The sequence below is a fragment of the Delphinapterus leucas genome, chromosome 5 (assembly GCF_059928025.1).
Source record: "Delphinapterus leucas isolate spDelLeu-1000000601 "Yukka" chromosome 5, BTC_Dleu_Yukka2, whole genome shotgun sequence".
NCBI lineage: Eukaryota > Metazoa > Chordata > Mammalia > Artiodactyla > Monodontidae > Delphinapterus > Delphinapterus leucas.
Genome location: NC_143133.1, coordinates 61,107,661 through 61,134,625, shown reverse-complemented (window position 1 = coordinate 61,134,625; position 26,965 = coordinate 61,107,661). Strand labels below are relative to the sequence as shown.

Here is a 26,965-nt window from a genome sequence, read left to right as displayed (position 1 = left end):
AGGTTTTGCTGTGTTGACTTCCCCTATAGAGATAGGGGAATCTGTGGTAGCTAAACATTGCAGGATAGAGTACAGAGCAGAGGGGGAGATGTGCAGAGCAAGAGCTTCAGAAATCTTCAAAGGAGTTCCCTTCCATCTTCAGCTCAATACGAACCTGCATATTTGAAGGTCGAAACTCCAGGTAGAAATACTCCCAGGGTGTGCTATGAGTTGAACAATTCCCAGAATTTAGACACTGCTGGAGTGGATTCAAATTTTATCTAGCCAAGTTAGACAGACTTCATTAACACAGAGCATTTGTAAAGACTCCAGAACGTTAATTCCAGAGTATTAAGGCTAAACCAGCCTTCAGGTAAAGGCTGCTCCATTTTTACCTTACTAAGCTTAAAAACAGACCTCTTCACAAGTCATTTAGTTACCTGGGGTCAAATAGGCAAAAGATCCTAAAACAAACATCAACACCCTTTAAAGGAAGACACAATCCTGGCACTGAATGATGTCTAGCATACAGTAAAAGTTACTAGCAAAGTGAAAAAGCTGCAAATCAGTTGATAAGAACAGACCCAGAAATGAGAAAGATAATGGAATTAGCAAAGAATATAGACAGTAATTTTAAAATATTATAAATATTGTAAAAGATAACACCCTCTGACATAAATCACAGCAAGATCTTTTATGATCCACCTCCTACAGTAATGAAAATAAAAACAAAAATAAGCAAGTTGGACCTAATTAAACTTAAAATCTCTTGCATAACAAAGGAAACCATAAAAAAGACAACTCACAGAATGGGAGAAAGTATTTGCAAATGAACCAATGGACAAAGGATTAATCTCCCAAATGTACAAACAGCTCATGCAACTCAATATCAAAAAAACAAACAACCCAATCAAAAAATGGGCGGAAGACCTAACTAGACATTTCAGCAAAGAAGATATACAGATGGCCAAGAGGCACATGAAAAGATGCTCAACAGCACCAATTATTAGAGAAATGCAAATCAAAACTACAATGAGGTATCACCTCACAGTGGTCAGAATGGCCATCATCAGAAAATATACAAACAATAAATGCTGGAGAGAGTGCAGAGAAAAGGGAAACCTCTTGCACTGTTGGTGGGAATGTAAATTGATATAGCCACTGTGGAGAACAGTATGGAGGATCCTTAAAAAACTAAAAACAGAACTACCGTATGACCCAGCAATCCCATTACTCGGCACGTACCCTGAGAAAACCATAATTCAAAAAGACACATGTACCCCAATGTTCATTGCAGCTCTATTTACAATAATCAGGACATGGAAACAACCTAAATGTCCATTGACAGATGAATGAATAAAGAAGATGTGGTACATATATATAATGGAGTATTACTCAGCCATAAAAAGAAATTGGGTCATTTGTAGAGATGTGGATGGACCTAGAGTCTGTCATACAGAGTGAAGTAAATCAGAAAGGGAAAAACAAATATCGTATATTAACGCATATATGTGGAATCTAGAAAAATGGTACAGATGAACCTATTTGCAGGGCAGGAATAGACACAGAGAGAACGGACGTGTGGACACAGTGGGGGAAAGGGAGGGTGGGATGAATTGGGAGATTAGGTTTGACATAAATACACTACCATGTGTAAAATAGCCTGCTAGTGGGAACCTGCTGTATAGCATAGGGAGCTCAGCTCAGTGCTCTGTGAAGACCTAGATGGGTGGGATTGGGGGGGGGAGGTCTAAGAGGGAGGGGATATGTGTATACTTATAGCTGATTCAGTTCACTGTACTGCAGAAACTAACACAGCATGGTAAAGCAATTATACTCCAGTAAAAAATAAATAAATAAAAAGACAATTCTTTACACAGAGAAAAAAAGATGTAAAGGAAAACATAAACATAGAAAAATGGATCTAAAGAAGGAACCAGATGGAACTTCTAAAGCTGAAGAATACACTATCTGAAAAGAAAATCTCACTAGATCAGCTAAATGCAAGAACAGACTCTACATTAAAAAAAAAACCTCGAACTTGAAGGCATGACAATAGAAATTATCAAAACTTAAGCACAGAGGGAGAAGACTGAATAAAATTAGCAGAGCCTTAGTGACCTGTGAGACAATATCATTCTTATGTAAGTATAATTAGAATCCCAAAATAAGAGAAGGATGGAGTAAATATATATGTATATATTTGAAGAAATATGGCCAGACTTTTTTCAAATTTGATAAAAACTGTAAACCCACAGATGTACTAAGATCAACATACCTCATGCATGATAAAGGCAAACCACATTAAAACATATCATAATCAATTTCCTGAAAACCAGTGTGAAGACAAAAAAAAATTAAAAAGTACCAGAGGAAAAAAGACACATTAAAAATAGGGGACAAAGATGAGAATGTCTTGTCAGAAGCAGTGCAAGCCAGGAGATAGTATAATGATATCCTTTAATGTGTTGGGGGCAGGGGGGAAACAAAATAACCAAACCAGCAGCTATTAGCCTAAAATACTCTATCCAGCAAAAAGATCTTCCAGAAATGAAAGCAAAATAAGTATTTTTTGGTCAAACATGCTGACTTATACTACAAGACTCAGTTTTTGATTTCTGTATAAATGCCTAGGATATTATCTTCTTTAGTCATGTTTTTGGAATGTGTTGTTTTTGTTTTTTAGTTGTGTTTAAAATGTTCTTTATAAACGTGAATTTATTTTTCATACAGCCATATTTATAGATCCTATCATTTGTTCTGGTTCTTGTCAGTAGACCAAGCTCAAATATGATAGTCTCTACTTTGTGGTTATTATATTACAGTTTTGAGAAAGTTGTTTTTATTAGTCTTGCGACTTGGTTTCTAGGTCTTATTGAACTGTCTTAACTCATTATTGGATATAGGGATTTTTTTTTTATTTGGCTTTGAAGTACCATTTAAAATTTAGGCTTGGGGAATGGACAGGAAAATTTATTTTTCTATAATTAGAGTTCTTTAAAAGAACTTCCAGATTTTCAAGATATAAGTTCCTATTTCTTTGGAATCATTATCCAGAAATGTAAAATTGTTGTTCGATAACACTTGAAATCACAAAGTTGGCCAGCATTTGTGTTGAAAATGTCTTTTGATGCTTTATTCAGTGTGCACAGAGTTTAGATAACATCAGAGAGGAGAGCTGTTGAACTGATGCTATTAAACGTCAAACATCTACTGCACAAGATGATGTATTTTAGGATTCAGCCTTTGACAAGTGGACTCAGGAGTTAACTTGTCATTACTCATTCTGCCCTTCACTAGCTCACAAGCAGACAGCTAAACTTGTCATCACAGGATTTCTTCAGGTTAGAAAGAATATTTGAAGTTGGAAACATTTACAGTTAACGGCAGAATTATACTGCTATCATAGGAGGGCCATTGCCTTTTGGATTTCTTTTACTGCTTGCTCAAATACTCATTGTCGTTTGTTTATAAGCACACCTTTTCAAAGATTTTTGTCTCATATTCAGAGCTTAATTATCAGATAAAAAAAACCAAGACTCAAAAAGAGTTAAAATTTGCTCTCTACCTAAACTCCTTAATTTAGCCAGAGGTAATTTTGATTAAGTCTGCATAATGTAGGGGCTTGATATTCCTCAAGGAAGTTACCCAGGTTATATAGTTTCATTTAGACAAATATGCCCAGCAGTAGAATGTTTTTGAGCTAAAGATGATGTAAGGCTAAGGTGTGTCAGGAGTATTAGAGCAAGTATCAGAATTCTTCAAAAAGAAAATTACAAGACCCGGAGGTCAAGGCTGTTGTGGTGGTGTGGAAAATAAAAACAATAGATAGAGATGCCAGGAGAAAAGAGATGAAGATTACGGGCACCAGTGTCACTGAAGAAGAAGTTACAGCAAGTTCAGAAGATGTTAGAAGTGAGTGGAGTGGGGTGCCAGTAGCTTTATCTTCTTAGAGGAGCATTTCAAGAAAAGAAACCAAAGGACAGAAAGGAGTACTTTTGTTTTCTTTTTAAATTAGGGCCAGTGAATTATCAGGAATGTGAAACATTACCCACCCCCCCCCAAAAAAAAAGAAAGAAACCAAAACAATCCAGAGTTCAAGCAGCTCATTCCTTTCTCTTTGGGTTGAATCCAAAGTAGCTGTCTCATAGTCGGAAATGAAAATTAAATAGTTTTATACTTAAATACATCAACGATTACTTTGTGTTTCAAGCCAAATTTTATATCTAGTGTTAGAACATTAAGACTTACTTACCCACTAAATACCTCGTCCTATGCTAAAGGCTATTGATGCTGAAATGCTTTCTTTGTTTGCTTGTACAAAGTTTGGGGTGTAGCGGCTAAAACGCTCACACAGATAGAGCAGGCGATATGATGGCGGGTAGAGTGGATGTTCAGGATTAAGAAGGGACGCCTGGTACACAATAAGCATTGGATGGAGAGAGATGGGGATGGAGTGTCAGCGAGGGTTACCTGGAATACACCGATGGGGGAGGAGCTGGAGTAACCAGCCAAAGAGCCGGAAGTATTTATTATGAAGACAGGAACATGTTAATTCTTCCTTCCTCCCTTCCTTCCTTCCTTCCTTCCTTCCTTCCTTCCTTCCTTCCTTCCTTCCTTCCTTCCTTCCTTCCCCTTCCTTTTTCCTTCCTCCCTCCCTCCCTCCCTCCCTCTCTCCCCTCCCTCCCTCCCCTCCCTTCCCTCCCTTTCTTCCCTTCCTTCCCTTCCTCTCTCCCTCCCTTCCTTCCTTCCTTCCTTCCTGGAATGGCAAAATTGGAGGGGAAACTACGGGCCAGATCATGAGGGCCTTTTAATCTTGAAAACTCCAGAGCTGCTATGGAAGGACAGTGATTAGGAAGTGATGTCATTAGCTTCATATTTTAGAAAGATCATTCTGGCAGTCTTGGGGAGCAGGGACTGGAGAGGTGGAGAATTGGGAAATGAATTTTGTTTGGAGGGGTTTTAGTGATTTCAAGGAGCAGTACAAAGACCTGAAAGAAAGTGATGTTCAAATAAAGAGGAGGCAGAGCATATATGTCAGGGAACTGGAATGAACAGAATTTTGTGACTGAATTCATGTGGTAGTGATGGGGTGGGAGTGGGGGTGGACCAATATACAGTTAATGAATCCTAAATTTCTGGTGGGATAAAGTGGAGAAAGTAGTACTGGTTTGGTATGAGGAGGGATAAAGATTTGAGATGCTTGTGGCACCTTAAGGTGAAGATGTCCAAAAATCAACATTAATTAGTATTGTTTTATTATTTACTAATATTACATTTATTATTATTCTCATTTTGCCAGTGATGAAACTGAGAACCAAAGAAGATTGATAACTTGTCCAAAGTCATAAAGGGAGTGCAGAGCTAAAACCTGAGTTTGGGAATTGATTGGATTTCCCACTCTCTTAGCTGCTTTATGCTCTTACTTTTCAATCACATAGAGATCTGATTTGTGAGACAGTTATCGCCTGGAGATAGGGATTTGGGAGTTACCAGCTTATATATGGGGGATGAAACCACTGGCCTGAATGACATGTCCCTGGAGAGTCCTTGGAGTTCATGTGAGTGCACTGAGGTTACAACTTCATTTTCAGAAACAGGAGGTGAGCTTGGGGAAGAAATTGAGGCACCAGAAAGATAGAAGGAAAAGCCAGGAAGAATTGTGCTACAAAAGCCGAATTGGGTGGCATTTTTTTTCCTCTCTTTTTTTTTAAAGGAATGAAGTCATCAAACAGTTCTAAAATCTTGAAAAATATAGCCCCAAATATCCATGAGAAGTCACAGGTGATGCTTGCTACAAGGGTTTCTGTTCAGTTATTCAGAAACAGAATGAAAGGGGAAATGAAAGGAGGCAAGGAGGCGAGACCACAAGTTCAGGGAACTTCCTGGACTCTATATAGAGAGAGATGTGACTTTACATGCAAAGAGGGATTGAGTGAGTGGGAGCTGGTGGTAGAGGGGTTTTCTTCCTCTTTTTTAAAATATATTTATTTATTATTATTTATTTATCTTTGGCTGTGTCGGGTCTTAGTTGTGGCACTTGGGATCTTTCATTGCGGCGCGTGGGCTCTCTAGTTGTGGTGTGCGGGCTCAGTAGTTGCGGTGCGCAGGCTTAGTTGCTCCGCGGCATGTGGGGTCCTAGTTCCCTGACCAGGGATCAAAGCAGCTTCCCCCGCATTGCAAGACAGATTTTTAACCACTGGACCACCAGGGACGTCCCCAGAGGGGTTTTCTTCTGATGGATGAGACAAGATCCCATTTATATGGATCTAAGGATAATCTGTGTAGAAGTTAAGAATTTTTAAAAAGGCAAACTTATAATTTGAAATATTTTTGAAACCTTACAGAACATTATACATCCATGGGCATACCAAGTTGGATTTCACAGTCTGGCATACTGCAATTGCAAAAGCAGCAGGTACAGATGGGAATGCATTACAAGATCAGCAGCTCAGCAAAAATGACGTTCCCATTATCGTGAACAGCTGTATAGCATTTGTTACACAGTATGGTAAGTATCACAAAGTTTTTATTCAACCCACAGAACTCATAGTAGCATATTTACAGTTTTTAAGTGGTACCTCCATTGGACTGAATTAGAGCCCTTTGTAAGTACATCAGTGAAAAAGAAAAGTGTCGTCACTCTTCAGCCTAAATGCCATTCTTTCTCACAATAAAGCTCATTTAAATTATATCATGTGCCTTTACCATTTCCTTCTTCCTTTACATGCATAAAAATTTTAAATGACATAGTAGAAGAATCTATATTATAAAATGTATATTAAAAATTGATTAAGATTGTACTTTTCAGAGGTTATAACTTTACAGTAAATCTAGGGGAACGCAGAGGCCCCTTAGTGTGTTTTTAGAAGTGGTAAACTATGGGACAATGTGTAAAAGAATTTACTTTTTGTTGGCCTGCATACAAAGTGTATGTGTATTTATTCCACTCAACGTGCTACTGGTCACATGTTTATATTAAGAATCATGGTCATTAACTGTGATAGTTTGACTTAATTGTAACAAATATTTTTATGAATAGTTTGCAGGTTAAAACCAACTTGATTTATACCCACATGTGCAGCTTCATTTTAATTTAATATGCTATGGTAGTATTTTAGCTATGCCTAAAATTAACTAAAGTATGCCTTTATTATTCATGTTTATTTTCAAATTATTGTTCATTCTTAAAATTCCTTCTGTTACATATTTCCTTAATACTCTAAAAGGTAGAGTAAATAAATTGCTTAACTATATTTTTAATATAAAAATATGTTTTGTCTTTTAACCTGTCGATAAGTGCCATTGATTTAGATTGTACATGCAAAAAAGAGTAAAACGATTATCTGGTATTTTGGAAGCTATTGATATATTAACCTTTCATTGTTCTCCTAATATTAAAAGTATCTTTGGGGTTTTTAATTTGAAAGGAAAATGTTATCATTGAAAGAGCTGTAGTAAAACATTGTGTTATGAGGTTTTTTTTACTTATTTATCGAGTGTCTGTTGTGTGCTAGCTGCTGACTTTGATACTGGAAATTGAACAGTGGGAGTAAAGAGTGAAACACAGAGCCATAAACCATGCCTTCCAGTCTGAGAACTAAATAAGCTGATGTGAAACAAAATGTCAAAAATAACAAAGGCTACGAGGAAAATAATTTTAGGAAATTAAGTTTAGAATATGTGTATATTAATATAGTTTCTCCTAGGGAGAGTGCCATTTTAAGTATTTTAGTTATTTCATATGTAATCCAAGTACAATTATCATTAATATTCAGATTTATTGTGTTTTAATTATATATCTATTGTAAATATGTATGTAATCACATTATGTGGCATTACTCTATGAAGTTCCTTCCCTTGATAGTATGTTTATATTTTTCTTATCAACTGTCATCATCTATTTATTTGAAAATGGGGGAAGAAGAAGGTTATCATCTTCATTTATTAGTAATTCAGTATTAGTGCATTTACATTTTGTAGGTGTAAATGAATTGCACACATATTCTGTTTTAGCAAGAGCGTAACCTCATTGGGAATTTTCAAATCATCTTAATTTCATAATGGCATAAAGTGCTTCATAAGCTGACAGATGATTAAAATAACTTGACTAGCTTCAGCGTATCCAACTTAATGTTCCTCTGGGGAAATCAGAAGTTTCTTTGTGGTGTTTATTTGAATTTAAAATCATTAAGCATTAGATTGTTTTCAACTAAATTTCATACATTATAACTACTTTGTAGCTCTAGCATAAGGTACATTAACTTGCATATTAAAGTAATAAAGCCAATAAAAGTCTTCATGTATTTTTAGCTTTTTTTTTTTTTTAATGAGCAGAACATGGAGACCCAATATTACCAGCATGTATACAAGGGAAGATTTGATATGAACTTAGAAAATGCCCAATAATTATAGGATGCAAGTGGTTGGCTCAGAGCCTTTATGGTCATAATTATTTTGAATTTCCTAATCTTTGGGTTAAAATCTAAGGCCAATTTTTTGTGCTCATGGTGTCAAGATCCGAATCTGACCAAGTTCACAGAATAATTCTTAGAGTTTTAATTTTTTTAATGAGTTACAGTAGTTGGTTCTTGGGGGAATATATTTAATTTATGTAAACAAAATTACCTTCAAATTCACATTCAGTTACCTTGTGTACCAGCTATTAGAGATTCACTCAACCAGCAACATAATCTCTCAGAAACTTGGCTGTTTTTTTTTTTTTTTTTTTGGTAGAATTTGCTTATTATTCTGTTGTCATTTACTAAGTACCTACTGAGTTCTTCTAGGAACTGTGTAGCTGCTGTGTACAGAAAATAAGACATGATCTTTGCCTTCTAGGAGTTTACAGATTGTGGATCAAAGGCAAACAAGTGGGCAATTACATCTCAAGTGTACAAAATTCTATGGCAGAGAGGTTCAGGGGTTGGTACAGGTGTCCATGGTTTAAGGGTGAATTTCAGCCAGTGTAGAGGTGGTCATGGATGGCTTCATGGGTGAGGCATGGAACCTACCACAGGTCTTAAGAGAAAATGGGAACTAGTTAAGAGAAAGAGGGAATAGGAATTCCCGGAAGAGGAAACAGTGTATGCCTAGGTGCAGAGTCATGAAGGAGGTTGTCTGTTCAGGGAACTTGGGGGTAGTTAAGTGTGGCCAGAACTCAGTGTGAGAAGAGTGGACAAATACAAGAGGCAGGAGGGTTAGTTAGGAAAATTCATGTAGGGTCTTATGTATCATAATAAAATCCTCAAACTTGCCCTCAAAGCAGTGGGAGGGCTGTATCCATATTTTTAAGCATGTTGGTAACACTAGCCAACCTGTGTCTCAGACCATGCTGTTGTCATTTTCGAGGCTGACTGGAGGGCTGCACAGGAATAGGACAGGGAGTTGTGATAACATAGTGAGGAACTGGGTGCACAAAATAATAATAGCACAAGGGATGGAAAAAGGGGACACTTCTGAGAGAGAAGTCATGATGAAAAATATATGTGACATTTTTGTTTGGTGTGGTAAGTGAGAAAGAAAAGTTCTGACTTGTAAAGGACTGGGGAGGAAGCAATGCCAAATTCTGAGGTATAGGAACAAGATAAATAAAGAACATGCTGGGATTGGGAGGTGAAGTAGTGAATGGGGCAGGAGAATTAATTTGTTCATATGTATAAGTATAGTGTGTGTTGCATGTATTATTTATATAGTATATATATATTAAAGTGCATATGTGCATTTGAAATTTTAGGAATTAAAACCTGAGTGGAAATGTACATGTAGTAGTTGAAGTGATGAAGATGGATGGGTTCATCCACAGAATTTTGTAGGGGAGCAGAGAAGAGAGTTGAGGATGGATTGCTGGGATTATCAGTAAATACTAGATAGCAGAATAAATAGAAGACTAGAAGAGTAGTCATAGAGGAAGGGGCAAAAAAGATGAGATCATAATATCATGAAAACCTTGAGATTAACAGAATTTTAACAGGGATTCACTGGATTGTCAGACACTGCAGGGATTCTTATCACATAAAAACTGAAAAGCATCTAGAAAATAGATATTCTTGATGAAGATGGTCCTGATACAGTGGGAATTGGGCACAGAAGCAAGATTATGTGGTTGAAGGATTAACAGGGATGTGAGATGAGAGAATATAAATATAGGAAACTCAGATTAGTTTTGGAAGGAAGAGAGACAAGAGACCTGGGGGGGAGGGGCAAAAAAGAATTTAAAAATTTTTTTGTTTGTATATCATCCTCACTCCTCTTCCTCCAGTTAATCTCTGCTACTCCTCTTATTTTATATGGGAAACTTGATGAATCTGTAACTGTGAAAAGGACATGACCCAACTCTTCATGTAGAAGAAGGTGAAGGTGGGAACAGACAGAATCAATATACAAATGTGAGTGCAGAGACTTGAGGAAATTTATACCAGAGAGCCTCACTTTTGTCAGTGAAACTGGAGGCAAATTTGTATTCTGGGAGACTAAGCGAAGGGTACTTGTGGTAAAAGAACATTTGAAAAAGATGCTATGAAGGACTAGGGGAAAGGCTGGCCAGAGACTTACTAAAAGCTGAGGATGAAATAGTTGTTCACCAGGTTTACATTTTAAATATGAAAGTTGCAGGGGGAGGGGCTCTTTTTTTCTCATGCATGTTTATATCAGCTCTTGGATAATGATTTTGTCTTGTGCATCGTTCCAACACAAAAATTTGTTCTATTTTTAAGATATCAAAGTGGATTTTGACCTGAGACTTTTTTCATATAACCATTTTCTTTTTTTTTAACAAAGGTTTAGGGTGCAAATATATCTATCAAAAGAATGGTGATCCTTTACATGTAAGTGAACTCCTGGAGAGTTTCAAAAAGGATGCAAGAAGCTTTAAATTGATGGCTGGAAAACATCAGCTTGAAGATGTGACGGGCGTGTTGAAGAGTTTTCTCTCTGACATTGACGACGCACTTCTTACTAAGGAGCTCTATCCATATTGGATCTCTGCCTTAGGTAACACATATAATATAGAACAGAATAAAGGCTTTGCCTTCTCATTTGATAATAGATTTTTTAAATCTCCTTTGATAATCTGAATATTTAATTGAAAGGAACAATATACATAATGGTTCGGAACAGAAATTTTGCAATCAATAGTTGTTTATATCTGCCTCAAAAGAAATTTATGGTGATAATTGTTAAACAGTGTTTTATGGTAATACTTAGTTTTCAGTAGATTTCTTAGTGCTTACTTTGCCTTAACTTTGGAAGTGTTATAGTCAAGTCCATGTAGGCTGTTAATTTTCTCATTAAGATTAAAATGAAAGTTTTAATATAAGATTGGTTTTACACGGTTTTGCCATATGGCTCTTTGGCTTTCCTTTTTCATTTATTCTACCTCTTTAGAGTTACATAACAATTTTTTTTTTTTACTCTTTATTTTTTCTAGATTCTGTCTAATGAAGCAAAAAAGCTTTGCTGCACTGTAAGAGAACTTACTTAAGAAATGACCCTAGAAAAGTTAATGGGTCAGATTGATTTTAGTAAAACCTATATTTACATCAATTAATTCAAAATAACTCTTTTTATAGAAAGATTATGATAAATATTTTTAAATATAAACATTGCCTTTAATCCCAGATTTCTAATAGAGCTATTTTCATTTTTCACATTATTTTATAATCTTTGTCCCCATGCCTATGATTTACATATAATCTTTATTTTATTAATAAACCAAAAATATTTCCCATATATCTACAATGCTTTCAAAATGACAATTTTGAATCTTCATTTTTTCCACAGTTTTTAAAATGTATCATTGAATTATACCATAAGTTACTAATATATTTCTCTCTTGTACATTTAATCTGTTTCGAGAAATTTTTTTATAAAATGACCTTTGAGTTTAACTATATGATGTCCCTCTGTTGAGAAATAGTTTTTTTCATTGAAAGCATTTGTTTAATCTAAAACATAACTATGACATTTGAAGGGATTAATTTTGAAATGTCATAAAACATCCACAGTTTGAAAAATTATTCCAAGAATGTCCCTTATTTGTGTCAGCAAGAAGAGAGTAGTATTGCTATTAAAATAAAGCTTTTCACAATTTAACTGCCTAACTCAGAAGTCTTATAGTTACTTCCTGATACTTCTAAAATCAATAGTTTCAACTCTAATCACAAGAAAAGTTGATTGTATAATTTTCTGGAATATAAAATATGGAATTAGATGATATATCTTTTAAGCCCAATTACCCTGCCATCCTCATTTTTTGTTTTAAGATTTTATTGTAATTTATAACCATGAAGTTATTTATAGTATCTCTATTTTATAAAGAATTACAATTTGTCTTCATTGTAAAATCATTTATCAAAAATCTGTGACAAATATGCTTTTGCTGAAGTTGTCAAATTTCATGATAGAGGTGTCTTCATTGTTGTCAATCTACCAGCAGGAGGTAGTTGGGAAGTATTAGCATGTGTCAGAGAGGAGTGTGTTCACCTTTCATTTGGATGTGAATCCTTGAACATTTACTTGGAGTCTTCTACTATTGGGTCAAATAGTGTTAAAAGTTCTTTGCTTTTAGATCCAATGTAGCTCACCCTGACCTGTCAGAAAAGTGCCCTTTGTTGGATATGACAAGAATAAACTAGAACTCTCTGGGTGAACTCACAGGAGAGCTCTCTTGGGTCCTGTGAGCCCAAGGCGAAGAATGCCCTACAGTGGCATAGCACCTATTTATATGATACATGACCTCTTCTTCTAAGAACGCTATTAAACTGTCTGAAGTCTGTGGCTAGTTGAATAGATCGTTGTGTTTCCTATATGACCTAAAATCTGTCTTCAGTTTTCCTTTCCAATTAATTAAGCTTTATTTTGAAAATATCATCTATTTTATTCTTATAAGATTTGTGGAAATATGCTGTAATAGCATGACTTGTTATAAGCGTAGTAGTATTAATTGCATTTTGTTGAATAAATACAATTACCTCTACAGTTAGAAACTGGATGACACAAGGGAAAATGTTTGGATTATACCAGGGGTGACAGAAAGTTCTTAATTCACTTCTAGTATCATCTTTGAATGTCATTTGGGTGTCATCCCCTCTTGCTTTTAGAGAGTCATCTACCAGCACAGTTAAGTCAATATGACCATGTTTACTTTTATAGATCTCATGTGCAAGCAAAGTCAGTACAAAAGAGCTATCAGTTGCAGTTTTGAATAGGAGCATACTTCAGAAATGTGTCACAGAGTCTCTTACCTCCCCAGGGATCGGAATGCCCTTTACAAGTGACTGTGTACTTTCAAAGAATCATAAAGTGCTGCTGGCTTTCTGTTAATAGAACGTGTAGGGCTAAGCAGAAAATGAAAAAGTCTTGTTTCCAAAGGTAGTTGGGAATTGAGAGGGGATATATAAGTGCAATCCCCCTGAGTTACAGAGTCAGCACAAGTTATTTATTTGAAGAGAGGTCTCCTATTTCCCCTGTGAGGGAGTAGGTTAGACCAGACCACCACTGCACATCTTCTAGACTCCAGAACTTTGGAGGTTCCTGTGTAGTTGCTCTAAGTATTTGACTTCTTGGGGTTAGGAGGGTGGAGGAGAGTAATTCCTTCTCATCCTTCTCTCCATGACTAAGGCAGAGGGTCCATCCTCCTCTCAGTCTATATCATCGTTTCCAGGGCCTACACATGACTTCTTCCACTGTCCCCTTACCTTCTCCAAAGAGTTGAAGGTTCCAGGGCTGGTGAAAGCTCCCTTACATGGATCTGTGGGGTAAGGTACAGTTCATAGTTCTGGGATGGTTCATAGTTTGGGGAAGATTTTTATCATTCCACAAGGGAAAAAAGTCAGAAATGTCATTTTCAAATAACAAATAGTGAAATCTTTCCATAGCTACAGTTAAAATACTTTTGGCTTATCTTTTCAATTTGTATTCTAATTTGTTATTAATTGAAAAGATTCCTCTTAGTTGACATTCAGTAGTTTGTAAAGTTGAAGATAAAATACAACCCTGGGTTTTGAAAGTGCTTCATTTTTAATTACAAAGTATAAGAACTATGACGTATAGCCCTGGAATGTTTTTGTAAATACTTTTCCAGAATTATAGAAGTTTGAATGTTTTCCTATTGAAACTTGATTGTGTCAGTGAAATAACAATTGCGAATATTGTTTTAAAATATTGATAAAAGGCAAATTGGTAATACAGACGATTAGTTAGGCCTCAAGTTTTACGTGTGTGTGTTTAACCTCTAGATACCCAAGATGACAAGGAAAGAATTAAAAAATATGGAGCATTTATACGTACTCTTCCTGGGGTCAACAGAGCAACATTGGCAGCTATAATTGAACACCTTTATAGGTGGGTGGATTCATGAACTTTTCTAGACATTTCAAACGTGGCACTCAATAAGACATTATTTCTTAAGTTTAAAGTACTGTGGTTAACCTTCTATTTGTGACTATGAATCTTTCGCCATATCTTAAGAATAGTTTCAAAATGGAATTCCCATGAACTATCACTTTAGTGTCTCTTAGTGGAATTAAGACACGTTTCAGATAAATAGCACTGGAGAATTTCTTAAATGGATTAGAAATAATCATGCACAGCAAATCAGATACATCCAGTACATAAGCAAGAATTTTAAAACAAATTTTAAGAGGGATGTCAGAGAAGGAAGTACAGGGACCAGAATTCTATAGCAGGAATCTGTGAGTACAGTATTTTCTCGTGGTGGACTCTTAATAAACCTTTTGGTGTCAGACAGTTGATTAGATGAGGGAAATTTTAAAAATCAAAAACATTTTCTATGTTGGGGCATGTAGTCCCCTGCATTTGGGAGGATAAGAGGAATAAAATGGTAGCTTGAGAAATGACATCTGAAGGATGACGATGTTTGGGAATAACATTTTAAGACAACAAACTTAAGGTTTGTTTGTTTGTTTTGCTATGAGCAAGTTTTGTCGTTACAAAAACTTAAATCAGTGTAAATATTGCTTAAGGAACATATTGTTTGCAGCGTCCTTCGTGGATGCAATATTCCCTTGAATAAATTTCTATGAACCTGAATTCTACTAAAAGTGCCTTATTTGGAGTTTAGATTCCTAAATCCTCCACAATTGGTCTTTTCTCTTTATCTTTCTTTTCCAGCCACCACTTCTGATACTTGTAAACTCCATTCCTACTGTAAATCTGATTTTCTTATTGCATCATATAAATGTAGTCTATATATTTATAGTCCTATCTCTATGCCTATGAGACATTGGGACAGATAATTTTTTCTTCAGAAGTTATAATATGTCACCAGGCTGCTACAGTTATCATATTAACATTTTAAACATTGTTACACATAATTCTTAAACTTTATACTTGAATTTCAGATGAGTTCCTTCCAATCCTTTTCTTCAGTTGACATATATTTTAGCTCCTACTATGTATAGTACAATGTCCATTAAGGTTCCATGTAACAAAAATAGTTGATAATAATACATGAATGACAAAAATAGTCTTAAGTCTGCAGTTTCTAAATAGCACCAAGGAGCCCTGGGACATCACAGTGGGAATTCACAGGGATGCTGCAGGGCATTTTATATTTTTTTAGGAAAACACAGCGCCCTCAGGACAGATTTTAATATGAAGAATTTTAGCATAAGAAATGGAATTATAGAGGAGGGATTAAGTGGTTCATTGTGTGTTGAGGTCCGAGTGATGTTTTAGATTTAAATGGATAAACGAACTGGGCATGAAAGAAAAATAAGCACGAGACATGATTGAAGGATATTTTCTAGGAAATAGGTGTATCAGGAGATGAGATGGTTTGTAGCTAGCTGGCAGGAGGCTGCGAAAGACACTGTTGGTCATGCAGAAACATTTGGATTTCATTCCTTTAAGTGATAAGAAGTGGCTGATCCAATCTGTTTTAGGATAATAACCCATGTCCTGCGGTTGATTGGGAAGAGGTTAGAGGAGAGGCAGAGAAACTATTTAAGAAACCATTTCCTTGGGCTTCTGATGAGAAGGGCTGAGTGGGAAGAGAGTGAGCTGGCTGAATATGGGACACTTGGGGATGCTAGTGTGGGAGCAGTGAAATAAAAGAAGAAAAGGAAAATACATAGTGTACATGCTTTATGCCAGAAATTAAGGCAGCTATAGAAACTGGAGAGGTGAGAAGTGCTGGAGGAGAAGAAGGTTATTGCAGAAGGAGGTCTCAGGAGAGATGGGAATGTTTGATAGTGTTGTCAAAAGTTTGAGAGGTCAGTTTGAATAAGGTCAGGTTGACTTAGCATTCACTTCCATCCCTGCCCTAGATAACAGACCATTTCCTCCATGACTAACTTTGACTTAATTCCATTGACCAGGTATTTATTACGCACTACAGTGTGATTAACACAAAGTCTCTGACTGTGAGATGCTTAGATTCTAGTAGCACAGGCAGACATGCAGATAAATTTTCCAGATGTTTACAGTCCAGTGTGATAAAAAAAAAAAAAAGTACGGAAGTGGTTTTGAGAAGGATGCCCACATTATGACATCTTCCTCTATTAACTTGCAATGCCTTTTGCATCTTATAAATTATATATGACGATCAAGCTTGCTCTGTCTCTGCTATGCAATTTGGCATGTCCTTGTGAGTTTCTTACACTATCATATATATTCCTGTCGTGTTTCCTTATTTTTCTTGTACCTACTAGAATCTTTGCTCTTTATAGTCAGGTGTACCTACCTTAGTCTTGCTTTATTCCTTTGATAGACTTGGTCTCCCTTTTTTAGTATGTATTTTAGAAATTTACAAATGTAATTAGGCAACTGAGCAGCTGCTGTGTCTATAGTCAGTGACAGAGAGCATTAACAGATACTTCCATGGACATCAGTTAGAGCTCTCGAGCATTTTTATCAGTGTAAATTTCCTTTTATTGGGGTAATGGCTGTATTTTGTTTTTAATCACTTTGAACTTACATTCGTGAGTACTTTAAATGCTCTTTGTAAAACTCAAGTGTTGTAGCCTACTGGTTGGGATAATTGACTCCTCTGTTCATGTCTGTTCATTGTAAAAAGCCATTCTTAGTTCTATCCAAGAAAAATGTAATTGTATTTTTTAATTAAGTGATTGCTTTTTGAGAGAAAATATCCTATTTTGAATAACCATCCAAACACATGCTGCCAGGCATTTTCTCACCCGATATGTACTTTCTGGGAAATTCAGTCTAGCCCTAAACCTTGAATTTGGAACTCTCTCCTATATGCCTCCTGATTTGCCATTCTTGCCTTATTTCCTGCTTACCTACTGCCCCTTTCTCCTCTTTTGTTATGCTCCTACCCCACAAGTCATTTGACACCGTTCTGCAAGCACACCTTTATGCCTTAACTGCAGGTTGTCCCATTAGTGGAATTGTCTGGATATGGTGGGTGAGGAGTCCCTCTTCTAAAGCAATGATCAAGTACTGCTTTGTAACTTGTAGTAATAGCTTTAACAGTAGTCTTTTCTTATGTTCTTAATTACACTGAGCTACTTGGAAGAAAGAACTGTGTATTTTTCTTTAAATCACCACTGTACCTTTTACATCAGAGACTTTCAATATATGTGTATTAAAAAAAAGAGAGAGAAAAAAATAAATGAGTATGAAGACTTATAAGCTCTATGAAATTTTCAAATAGAAATACATTGTAATAAGCTCTGCTTTTCTCTCACAGGGTTCAGAAATGCTCAGAAATCAATCACATGAACGCCCACAATTTGGCCTTGGTTTTTTCCTCCTGTTTGTTTCAAACTAAGGGACAAACTAGTGAAGAAGTGAATGTAATTGAGGACTTAATTAATAATTATGTTGAAATATTTGAGGTAAATATTTTATATCCTACCATTGTAAAAATAGTTTTGATGTTACTGTTTGCAAACAAAAATGTGTATTTTGGGATGCTTTTATTCAGGTCTTTATGAATATTTAAAGAAAATAATGGATAGTTATATGATCCTTAATTTTTTAGATATAACTAGCTTTTTAAGCTATAGCCATTCATTTAAATCTGGCTGCTTCTAAAGCTTTTTTACCATCTGGTGTCTTGGACAGAATATTTCTATTTATAGTGTTTCTATGGTTTTTTTCCTCAGTATATGTATGCATTAAGTATGTCTACCTAGAGGTATGAAATTTGTGAATTTCACAAATTCGGTAATATACATCAGGCTGATAAGTTTTGCAGTTGAAAGCATTTTAGTGTTTTCTTTTAATTGCGCATGAACTGGAAAATAAGAAGATTCTGAATTAACAGTCTGTGGTTTTTATTAAGTCATCTCTGTTCTAATTATTTGACTTTTCAATTTGCTATATTATGAAGTTCAGATTTTCATGTTTTATCAGAAAACTGTTAGAATAGGGATGATTTCTTAATTCAAAGGAGTAAAAATAGACTAAATAAACCTAGGATTTGAATATGGGGGGAATATAAAGGATCTGGGTCAAAGGTCCAGCTCCATTGCTTAACTGCTTCTGCCATCTCAGGGCTGACATTTAGCCTTTTGGGGCATTCTATTAAACAGTCTTGTACAAGACCCCTTGTTTTCCAGGGCTATGTATATACCGATGAAATCAAATAGCTTAATGTAATAGGTCACCTTTTGTAGAGTTCGTACATTCTTACAATAACTGATAAAAAGATTACTTAGCAAAGGGAAAGAAACTATATTTTAATAAAATAAAATAACACAGTTTGTATCTTAATTTATATAGGAATGGACCAGAATTGTTGGATCCTCTTTGCTCTTTGATCTCCTTTTTACTTCTTCCTATACGTGTCTACTATTTTTGATCAATAGCAACTTCTTTGCAATAGTTCTGATGCTGAGAAATGAAAGACGTAGAAAAAAAAAATGTGTGGCTTTGCATGCTCTGTTTATTTTCTATTTTTGTACTGTTAAATAAAAATGTTTACATAGTTTTGTTAAATCCAACTTTAACCAAATGGCAAAAATTTCATAAGCACTTAATCAACATTTCTGTTTGAGAAATGAGTCTTGTCTGTCAACCTACATAAACTCTATCAAACACATCATCAGCCCCTTTGCTAATTAAATTGCCTCAGCAAAGGGGATTCCATTGATGGAATCTGCAGCCTGAAATGATATCATCATCATAAGATGTTCTGAACTTTATGAGGCTGTATCTAGTTGGCTTTATTTCTGCCCTAGCTTTGTGGGCCCACGCTGCTAAAGATGGCCATTCTCATTTATTTTTAATGTGTTGTTCTTTAAATTCCTGAAGAAAGTTATGTGAGGATAAGTACCATCACTCCTTGTATTTTATTAGAATGTCCCAAATTATATTTTAAACAGGTTAAAGAAGACCAAGTCAAACAAATGGACATAGAAAATAGCTTTATTACCAAGTGGAAAGACACTCAAGTGAGTAGTAATAGTTAGATCTCTGATAAACAAAAAAATTTTTTTAAACAACAAAAAACAAAAAAATTTTCATTGTAAGTAAACATTTGTTGTGTTTATTTTCAAATTCCTATTTGAAGTGAAATAAAAGTAATGGGGAAAAAGAACCTAGATAAAATAGTCGTGACATTCTGTAGCATTGCATATATGCAAAATGCCAGAGTATGCTAATATAAATTTTTTAAAACATAGATGGAAAAATCAGTTTTAATCTTATCAAAATGTCCTTTTTAAAATCAGTTTTCATTTATAAAAGCACTATTGAAAATATTAGTGGATTTCAAAAGAAGCATTTAAAGTCAAAAGAAATACTAGAATAAATTGAAAATTCAGACTCCCTAATGATTCTTTCCATTATCCTTTTGAAATAAGTTATTTCTTATATGCTTTTGCTTTGCATGCTCTTGGATGATTGCACTAGTGGGAATGTTTCTATTGTGCTCTTTGTAACATACGTTATTTATGTCTTAAGTTGACTTTTCTAGATCTTTTCTTGCTTTCCTTGGTTGCATCATACCAGATTTGTGTGTTCAGGTTGCACTATACTTTTCCAGAGTACCTTTCCTTGTTTGATGAATATTCACTGGACTTTCTTGAAGTTGGTCTTCTGATAACTAGGAATTGTAGTGGATTCAGGGTACCAATGCAAATAATAGAAGTGGGTCAAATATCAATAAATTCTCCATATAGATACACTCATAGGATGAGGCCAATGCTTCCTTCTTAGTCAAACCCTAAGTTCACCTCATTCCTGAAATACACACAACTAATTAGAGAAGTTGTCCGAGTTATCATTCCGTATGAGGGATGTGAGGAAAGGCTTTCATCCTAGTGCCTAGCTCCCCGAGTACTATAACATTAATTCTCTAAGACAGTATGTCCTCCATTTTGACCCAAAGTAATTAATGCAGCCTCCAAACAAGTTAGCAGTAACACTAAAAAATGTGGCTCCTTATCAGTTAGTTCTCTTGGATTCTTGCTTTTCAGGGAGAGTTTCAGTTATGAAATAAAGGATTGTGTGAGCCCATGGGATAATCTTTGGCAGCACTATCTATATTGTTATTGGATAAAGTATGAGTACCATTCTGCAAGTGTATCATTTATATTCATACTAAAATAAAGAAATGAGCCTTGAATGCTTTCTGATTAAGTAGAAGTCAGTAAAACAAGAAAAGAATTGTCTACAAAATAGAGTAATTGGGAAAGAAAAGTAGAACAGTTTGGAAAAAATCTGTTGTTTTGCTGGAGTTTTTCTCTAGTCCATTCAAAACTCCTCTGAAGTAGTTTCCTCACAGTCTCTAAGTCTTATCCCTGTTTGAATTTCTTAGCTATTCTTGTTTTTGGCTGCATGCTATGAGTTCTTTGTATTTGGTTTTTTAATTTTTAAAATGTGTCCTTCCTGGAGAGTTGTTTATGCAAACACGGGGAAAAGTAAAAATGTCAACTGTATCTTTTCTTCCCTAGAATTTTTATGTAGCACCAAAAGTGAGGAAGAAAAATTGGAAATAAGCTTTTCTAAGCCTGTAGTGTCAGAATAACTAAGAGCAGTTCTTCAAAGTACATTTTTAATGTTTTTTCCACTAAATTTACTCATCAGGTTGATTCTGAGGCAGATTTAACTGTGGAAAGATCATTCCTCCATTATGACCTTTTTTTAAAAATGAGTGATGGATATTATTTCCAAGTGTTTATATAACTTAAGGGAATTTCTGAAAAAAGCGACTCAAAATATTTTTTACAGATTCTTTTCATTCTTTGTTAATCTTCTCCACATGTGCTGTCAGTCTACATAGTGATATCTTATGCTTTTTATTTTCTGGCTTGTGTATTCTTCACTTAGTGTGTCTTCTTGGTTATAACAGTGACCCAAATAACCTAGCACTTGATACTTGGCTAAAGGTAATTAAAATAAAAACTTTATTATCTCCTTATTCTATCACTTCACTTTTAATTTTATTTGCTAAATATACTTTTTCTATTTGTAATTTTAACACAGCTCTGACCTAATTTATCTTCAAATTTCAATTTTTGGACTTATCATCTCTTTGTGTCCACTGTAGCCAGATTCATTATCTCAATAAGAATGTTAAGGGTATGTGAGGTCACTAAACCTTTGAGTAAGAGAGAAAAAACTGCATTGCGATTGTGTTTGCTAACTATGTCATTTGTGTAGATTGCTTGTCCTTAATCAACCACATCCAGAAAATGGGTATCATTATGCAACTTAACAGGGGGAATGATCTCATTTCATTATTATAAAATCATTAGAAATATGACTAGGGTTTTCTAACCATCTTAAGTGTCATGTGTGTGTTCTTGCAAGATACTTACATTTGCTGTCTTCACATCTGTCCTTTTCTAGGTTTCCCAGGCTGGAGATTTGTTAATTGAAGTATATGTAGAAAGGAAGGAACCTGACTGCAGTATTATAATTCGGGTGAGCCCTAAAGATGGATGTAAAGAGTACTGTTGGAAGTCATAAGTGTTAGCATTAGTTTGCATATCTTGAATTTTCTATTGTTTCTTCTGTCTTATTTTACATGTCCAATTCAAGTCATGACAAGTTTGACTCTTCATGCCAATATCCTCTGGGAATTCCATGTTTTAATGATTTGGAAAGAGACCATCCTGTGTTCTTTAGGTTATGGTTAGGACGTACTGTAGGTTCTGTAAAACTACCTGAGCTCAATCACCTGCTCCTCTCCTTTCTTCCTTGTCAACATTAGGCAACTTATATACTCCATCTGAGTCTCAATCTTCTGATCTGTAAAATGAGGGAAAATTACAGTATTTACATCATAGCACTCATATGAGGACTCAATAAGATCCTGCCTATGAAACACTTAGCAAATTGCTTGGTACATAAGTGTTTAATAAATAACTACTACTAGTAGTACTATTATTATTAATCCCCCACCCTTGTATCCTAGACTTTAGCTTCCAGTCTTTCAATGTACTTGAATATTCAATAACTCTCTTCTTCCTTGAGACCATTAGTTAGCCATTTGTTCTGAATTAAAAAGATCCTTCTCGTGTTACCATATTCTGTACTTAGTCTGCCTTAGCGAGAGCGAGACTACTTTCTCTGTAGGCAGAATAGACGTGATGCCATCTAACAATAGAAATTCAGCTTTAGCTTTTTATCACGTTTAAAGTCCAAGATTAAACAGGGTCTTAACATTAGATATTTCTGGACTTCACTTAGGGCAAAGATACTGTAATTATTATTTTATATTTTTTAATGATTACACATAATGACTCTTTGGCACTGATTACTCGCCTAGTTGTGCAGTTGAACTACTATGAGCTGCCTTGCCCCTCCTTGTCCCCATCTATTTGTTATGCTGAACATGTGATGTTCATCACAGGGGACATGAGGAAACAGTAGAGATTAATCAGCCCAAGTCCATCACTAATGCTGGAAGAGGTAGTCAAAGCACATGACTTAACTCCACTTACACATAAACTCTCTAGTAGCTCGTTTTAATCTTATCTGACTAATAAAGCCATAACAGAAGTTATTACAGTTGAGCAAAGTGCTTATTTTGAGTATATTCACATAAAGGACTATCCAGTTTCACCTACAACAACTCTAAATTCTCTTGAAAAACATAACAAAAACTACACAAAAATAATCATTAACATGCGTTTAATGCTTAAAACTTTGCACAACTCTTACATTTATTTCAGCTGATCATTACCTCAACCCAAGGAGGTAGTTGAAGCAGGTGATGGCTCACATTTGTATGAGTAGAAACTGGGCATTAATAGCATTCAGGCCCGGATGCAAACCTTAATCATCATATTCCAAACCTGATGATCATTATGATGTGTATATTGCTTAGAGTAATGATTTCCAAAATGTGCTTCGTGGAGTTCTAGGCGTTCTTAAGAGGGGCCTCGGGTGTCACCTGGGACAAGGAAATGAGTCCCAGTCTTACATTCCTAAGTCAACCTGAGGAACTCCCTGCTGACTATTTCACTAGTTTGGTTTCTCAGTTTCGTTATTTATTTTAAGAAAGGGCTACACTTCTTCAATAAGTGTAAAGCCATTCCGATGAATGGTGTCACTGAAGTGACTCATCTACTGATGTTTCAGCTGCTTAAAGTGCTATACTTTTCCCATGCTAATGTGTTTTTTCTTTTAAGGCTGTATTACATTAGGCTTTTCTAAATAGCAAATAATGGACTTCACTGTATCATTAATATAATCCAAAGATAGCAGTAAATTCCATGAACTCCAAAAGATAGACTATGTGAATTACCTGTAAGAGAAATGTTTTATGTTATTTATATATGTGCAGTGTGCTTAAGATTAGTAATGGACAGGAGAAAGGGAAGTGAGCACATTTTCTAAGAAATTTTTGAATAGGTACATAGTTTTACTGAAAACGTGTATAATTAAGTTGCAGCTGCAATATTCTAAAGCTTAAATCATCTTCTATTTGTTTAACATTATAACTAAATTCTAATTGGAGAAAGCCAACTTGCTTTTGGCCAACATACCTGTAAGACTGACTGGCAAAACCAAAACCAGGAAGAAACAAATCAAAAATCCCCAAAGTCCCTGAAGAAGGTGGCGTGCTTATGCAATGGCCTGAGGCGTTGGGACTCTTGTAGAGCTGACCCCCAGGCTGACACTGCAGACTCTGCCCTGTGCCCTGAAAGCCTGGCTCGAGCATACTTCGGTGTCCCACCATCTGTCACTTGGCATGGTGGGGCACACCACAGACCACTAAAACCCTGGGGCTTTTTGGCATGGCAGACAGCAGTCAACTGTGTATAATTTAGGGCCCAAGCGGAATAAACCAAACTCCTTGGAACTCCTAATTATAGAACTGAGTGAAAAGTTTTACCCCTAGAAGACCATTGGATCCAATGTCTGTGGAAGGTCTTAGTATGAGTAGGTATATTCTTCCCTTTTTGAGTGATGTAATTGTTCACTAAGTGAGAAAAAAACATTCTCTCTGATTATGCCTATATGGTGGTTTTTTTTTACACATGCATTAAAATGTATTACATTATATGGAGAAGATCTGAATAGGCTTTCCCCATGTGCTTAGAGAAGCTAGGTAAACATACTAAGAGGAAATTTGGAGTATCATTAGGTGGTAGATGGGGGAGTATTACTGCCCTAGCAAAGGCCACTTCTGTGTCTGACATATATTCTGAAGAAATTTTGCTTCTCTTGTAGATATCTCCCGTGATGGAAGCAGAAGAATTAACTAATGACATATTAGCAATAAAAAATATAATTCCTACAAAAGATGATATCTGGGCCACATTTGAAGTCATAGAAAATGAAGAGCTTGGTAAGTGGTTCTCATGCTAGGGATTCTTAAATTGCTTAAAGTATGAAGAAATACTATTTTTGTGACAAGTCATTACTAACATTTTATGTTTTTCTAAAGCTTAACATCTCGTTATGACTTCCCTTCTACCTCAGTGCATGTGTTGATATATGTTAGTGCCACTTGAGGTTGCCCTCCTATGATTTTACTCATCAAAGTAATTAGATTATTTTATTGACCATAAACATATAGTATAAAGCATTAGGCATGTATGTTGCTGCCTCAGGAAATAAGGCCTTATTTATAAGAACAAGCAATTTGATGTGTAACAATATTCTAAATGTCACCACCACTATCCACCGTATTCTACCTTATTCCTGTATGCTACTTATTTAACAAGAACAAGAGTACTGATTTAAAAAGTTATTTATTATTTTTAAAAATAATATTGTTTTAAGCCTAGCAGAAGCTTATTTTTCATTTTTTCTTTTTCATCTTTAGTGGAGTGAATCAGGTATTTTGTCATCTTTTATCTCAGATGCAGAAGGATAAAGAGAGCTTTTAAAACACCTTGACTGCCCCAAGAGTAATAAGCCTAACATTATAATGATACCATTTGGTTTTAAAGACCTCTAGGAAAAAAAGATGAGATGCAGAACGTCTTTGTACCTTGACCATCTGTCTAGCTGATACCTGCTAAGGTCTTGGGACCCTTTCAAGTATAGATGTCAAACTGCCAAAAGTAAAATCTTGCCACCCACAAGCTCAAGGCAAAAATTAAAAATGAATGTTAAAATACCTCATCATGTATTATTAGGAGTCTTGTAATCAGTGTTAGAATGAAATGAGATTATCAAATACTTTGTCTTTCATTATTCCATCTTGATGTTTTTATTCCTTTTTTTCTTTTTATTGTGCACAATTCTTTAAAAATATAATTTGTATTAAAACACTACTTTCCAATATTCATTGCCAAGATTCAGTGACACTGGTCCTTCGGTGTCAGTTCACACTGTCTAGCCCATAGTCGGGCTCAGTCTGCCCCACTCACAGAAGGTGCTTTGTCAAACGACTCCTGTGACCCCTAACTGCCAAGTCCAGTGGATTTGCTTCCGGCTTTACTTTGCTTGTCCTTACCGTGGCATTTATTGCTAATGACCGTTCCCTTTTTCTTGGAAAGTGTTCACTCTATTTTCATCGCTGCCTGGATTCTCCTCCTGGTGCTTAAATCGTTTTATCTCATTTGTCAGTTCTTCTTCCTCTGTCTATTCCCTAAGCAGTGGGTTTCTGCTGCTCTGATCTTTTACCATCTTTTCTCATTTTACATTTCTTTATAGACAGTCACTTCTACCCTTTGTGCTTGACTAACATGCAAGCAGGTGTTTCCCAAGTGTGCCTTTATACTTCCCCCTCTGGCCCACCTGTTTACCTCCTTTAAAACCCAGACTAAATGTTCCATTGCACTTTGTCTTTATCTTTTTTTATAATGCCTATCATGTGGATTTATTTTTGTCTTTCTTGATGAGAACTCTTTAGAAGGAAGGAGGGCCTCTCTTTTTTTCTATCTTTAGTACAGTCTCTGTCCCTGGCACAGTGCCTAGTACTAGCTGCCATACAATTAAAATCTTTTGCATAAGTGAAGCACACTTTTGTATTACTATATGGTTCAATGGTGGTGAAGTCTTGATTTTTGTTTAATTTTAAGGGGAGGGGCTAGGTTACCAGCTTCATCATACCTGTGAGTAAAAGATAATTGTCAGCATTACTGCCAGAATTATCTTTCTAAATCACAAATAGGATCATATTGTTTTATTTTTTTTCTTTTAATTTTCATCATTTTTGTTGTTGTTATTGTTTTAAACATCTTTATTGGAGTATAATTGCTTTATAATGGTGCGTTAGTTTCTGCTTTACAACAAAGTGAATCAGCTATACGTATACATATATCCCCATATCTCCTCCCTCTTGTGTCTCCCTCCCTCCCACCCTCCCTATCCCACCCCTCTAGGTGGTCACAAAGCACCGAGCTGATCTCCCTGTGCTACACGGCTGCTTCCCACTAGCTATCTATTTTATATTTGGTAGTATATATTAGTCCATGCTACTCTCTCATATTGTTTTAAAACCATTTTAAAACTCTTTCATTACTGGAGAAAAGACAGTCTTATCAATAAGTTGTACTGGGAAAACTGGACAGCTACATGTGAAAGAATGAAATTAGAACATTTTCTCACACCGTATACAAAAATAAACTTAAAATGGACTAAAGACTTA

At 35.5% G+C, this 26,965-nt stretch overlaps 1 protein-coding gene across 16 annotated transcripts in view; it reads left to right on the top strand.

Moving 5' to 3' along the window:
* The window catches only part of ARAP2 (ArfGAP with RhoGAP domain, ankyrin repeat and PH domain 2), a 196,600-nt gene that overhangs the window by 111,252 nt on the left and 58,383 nt on the right, over nt 1-26,965 (top strand). For 13 of the 16 annotated variants that reach the window (XM_089911758.1, XM_089911751.1, XM_089911748.1 and 10 more), the window contains 7 exons: nt 6,327-6,490; nt 10,759-10,971; nt 14,217-14,322; nt 17,654-17,801; nt 19,293-19,361; nt 21,763-21,837; nt 24,595-24,712. In XM_089911758.1, the coding sequence (XP_089767884.1) occupies nt 6,327-6,490; nt 10,759-10,971; nt 14,217-14,322; nt 17,654-17,801; nt 19,293-19,361; nt 21,763-21,837; nt 24,595-24,712 (893 nt within the window). Of the gene's footprint in view, nt 1-6,326; nt 6,491-10,758; nt 10,972-14,216; nt 14,323-17,653; nt 17,802-19,292; nt 19,362-21,762; nt 21,838-24,594; nt 24,713-25,192; nt 25,550-26,965 lie in introns of those variants that run through there. The other 3 variants (XM_089911754.1, XM_089911755.1, XM_089911752.1) reach the window with 3 other exon arrangements.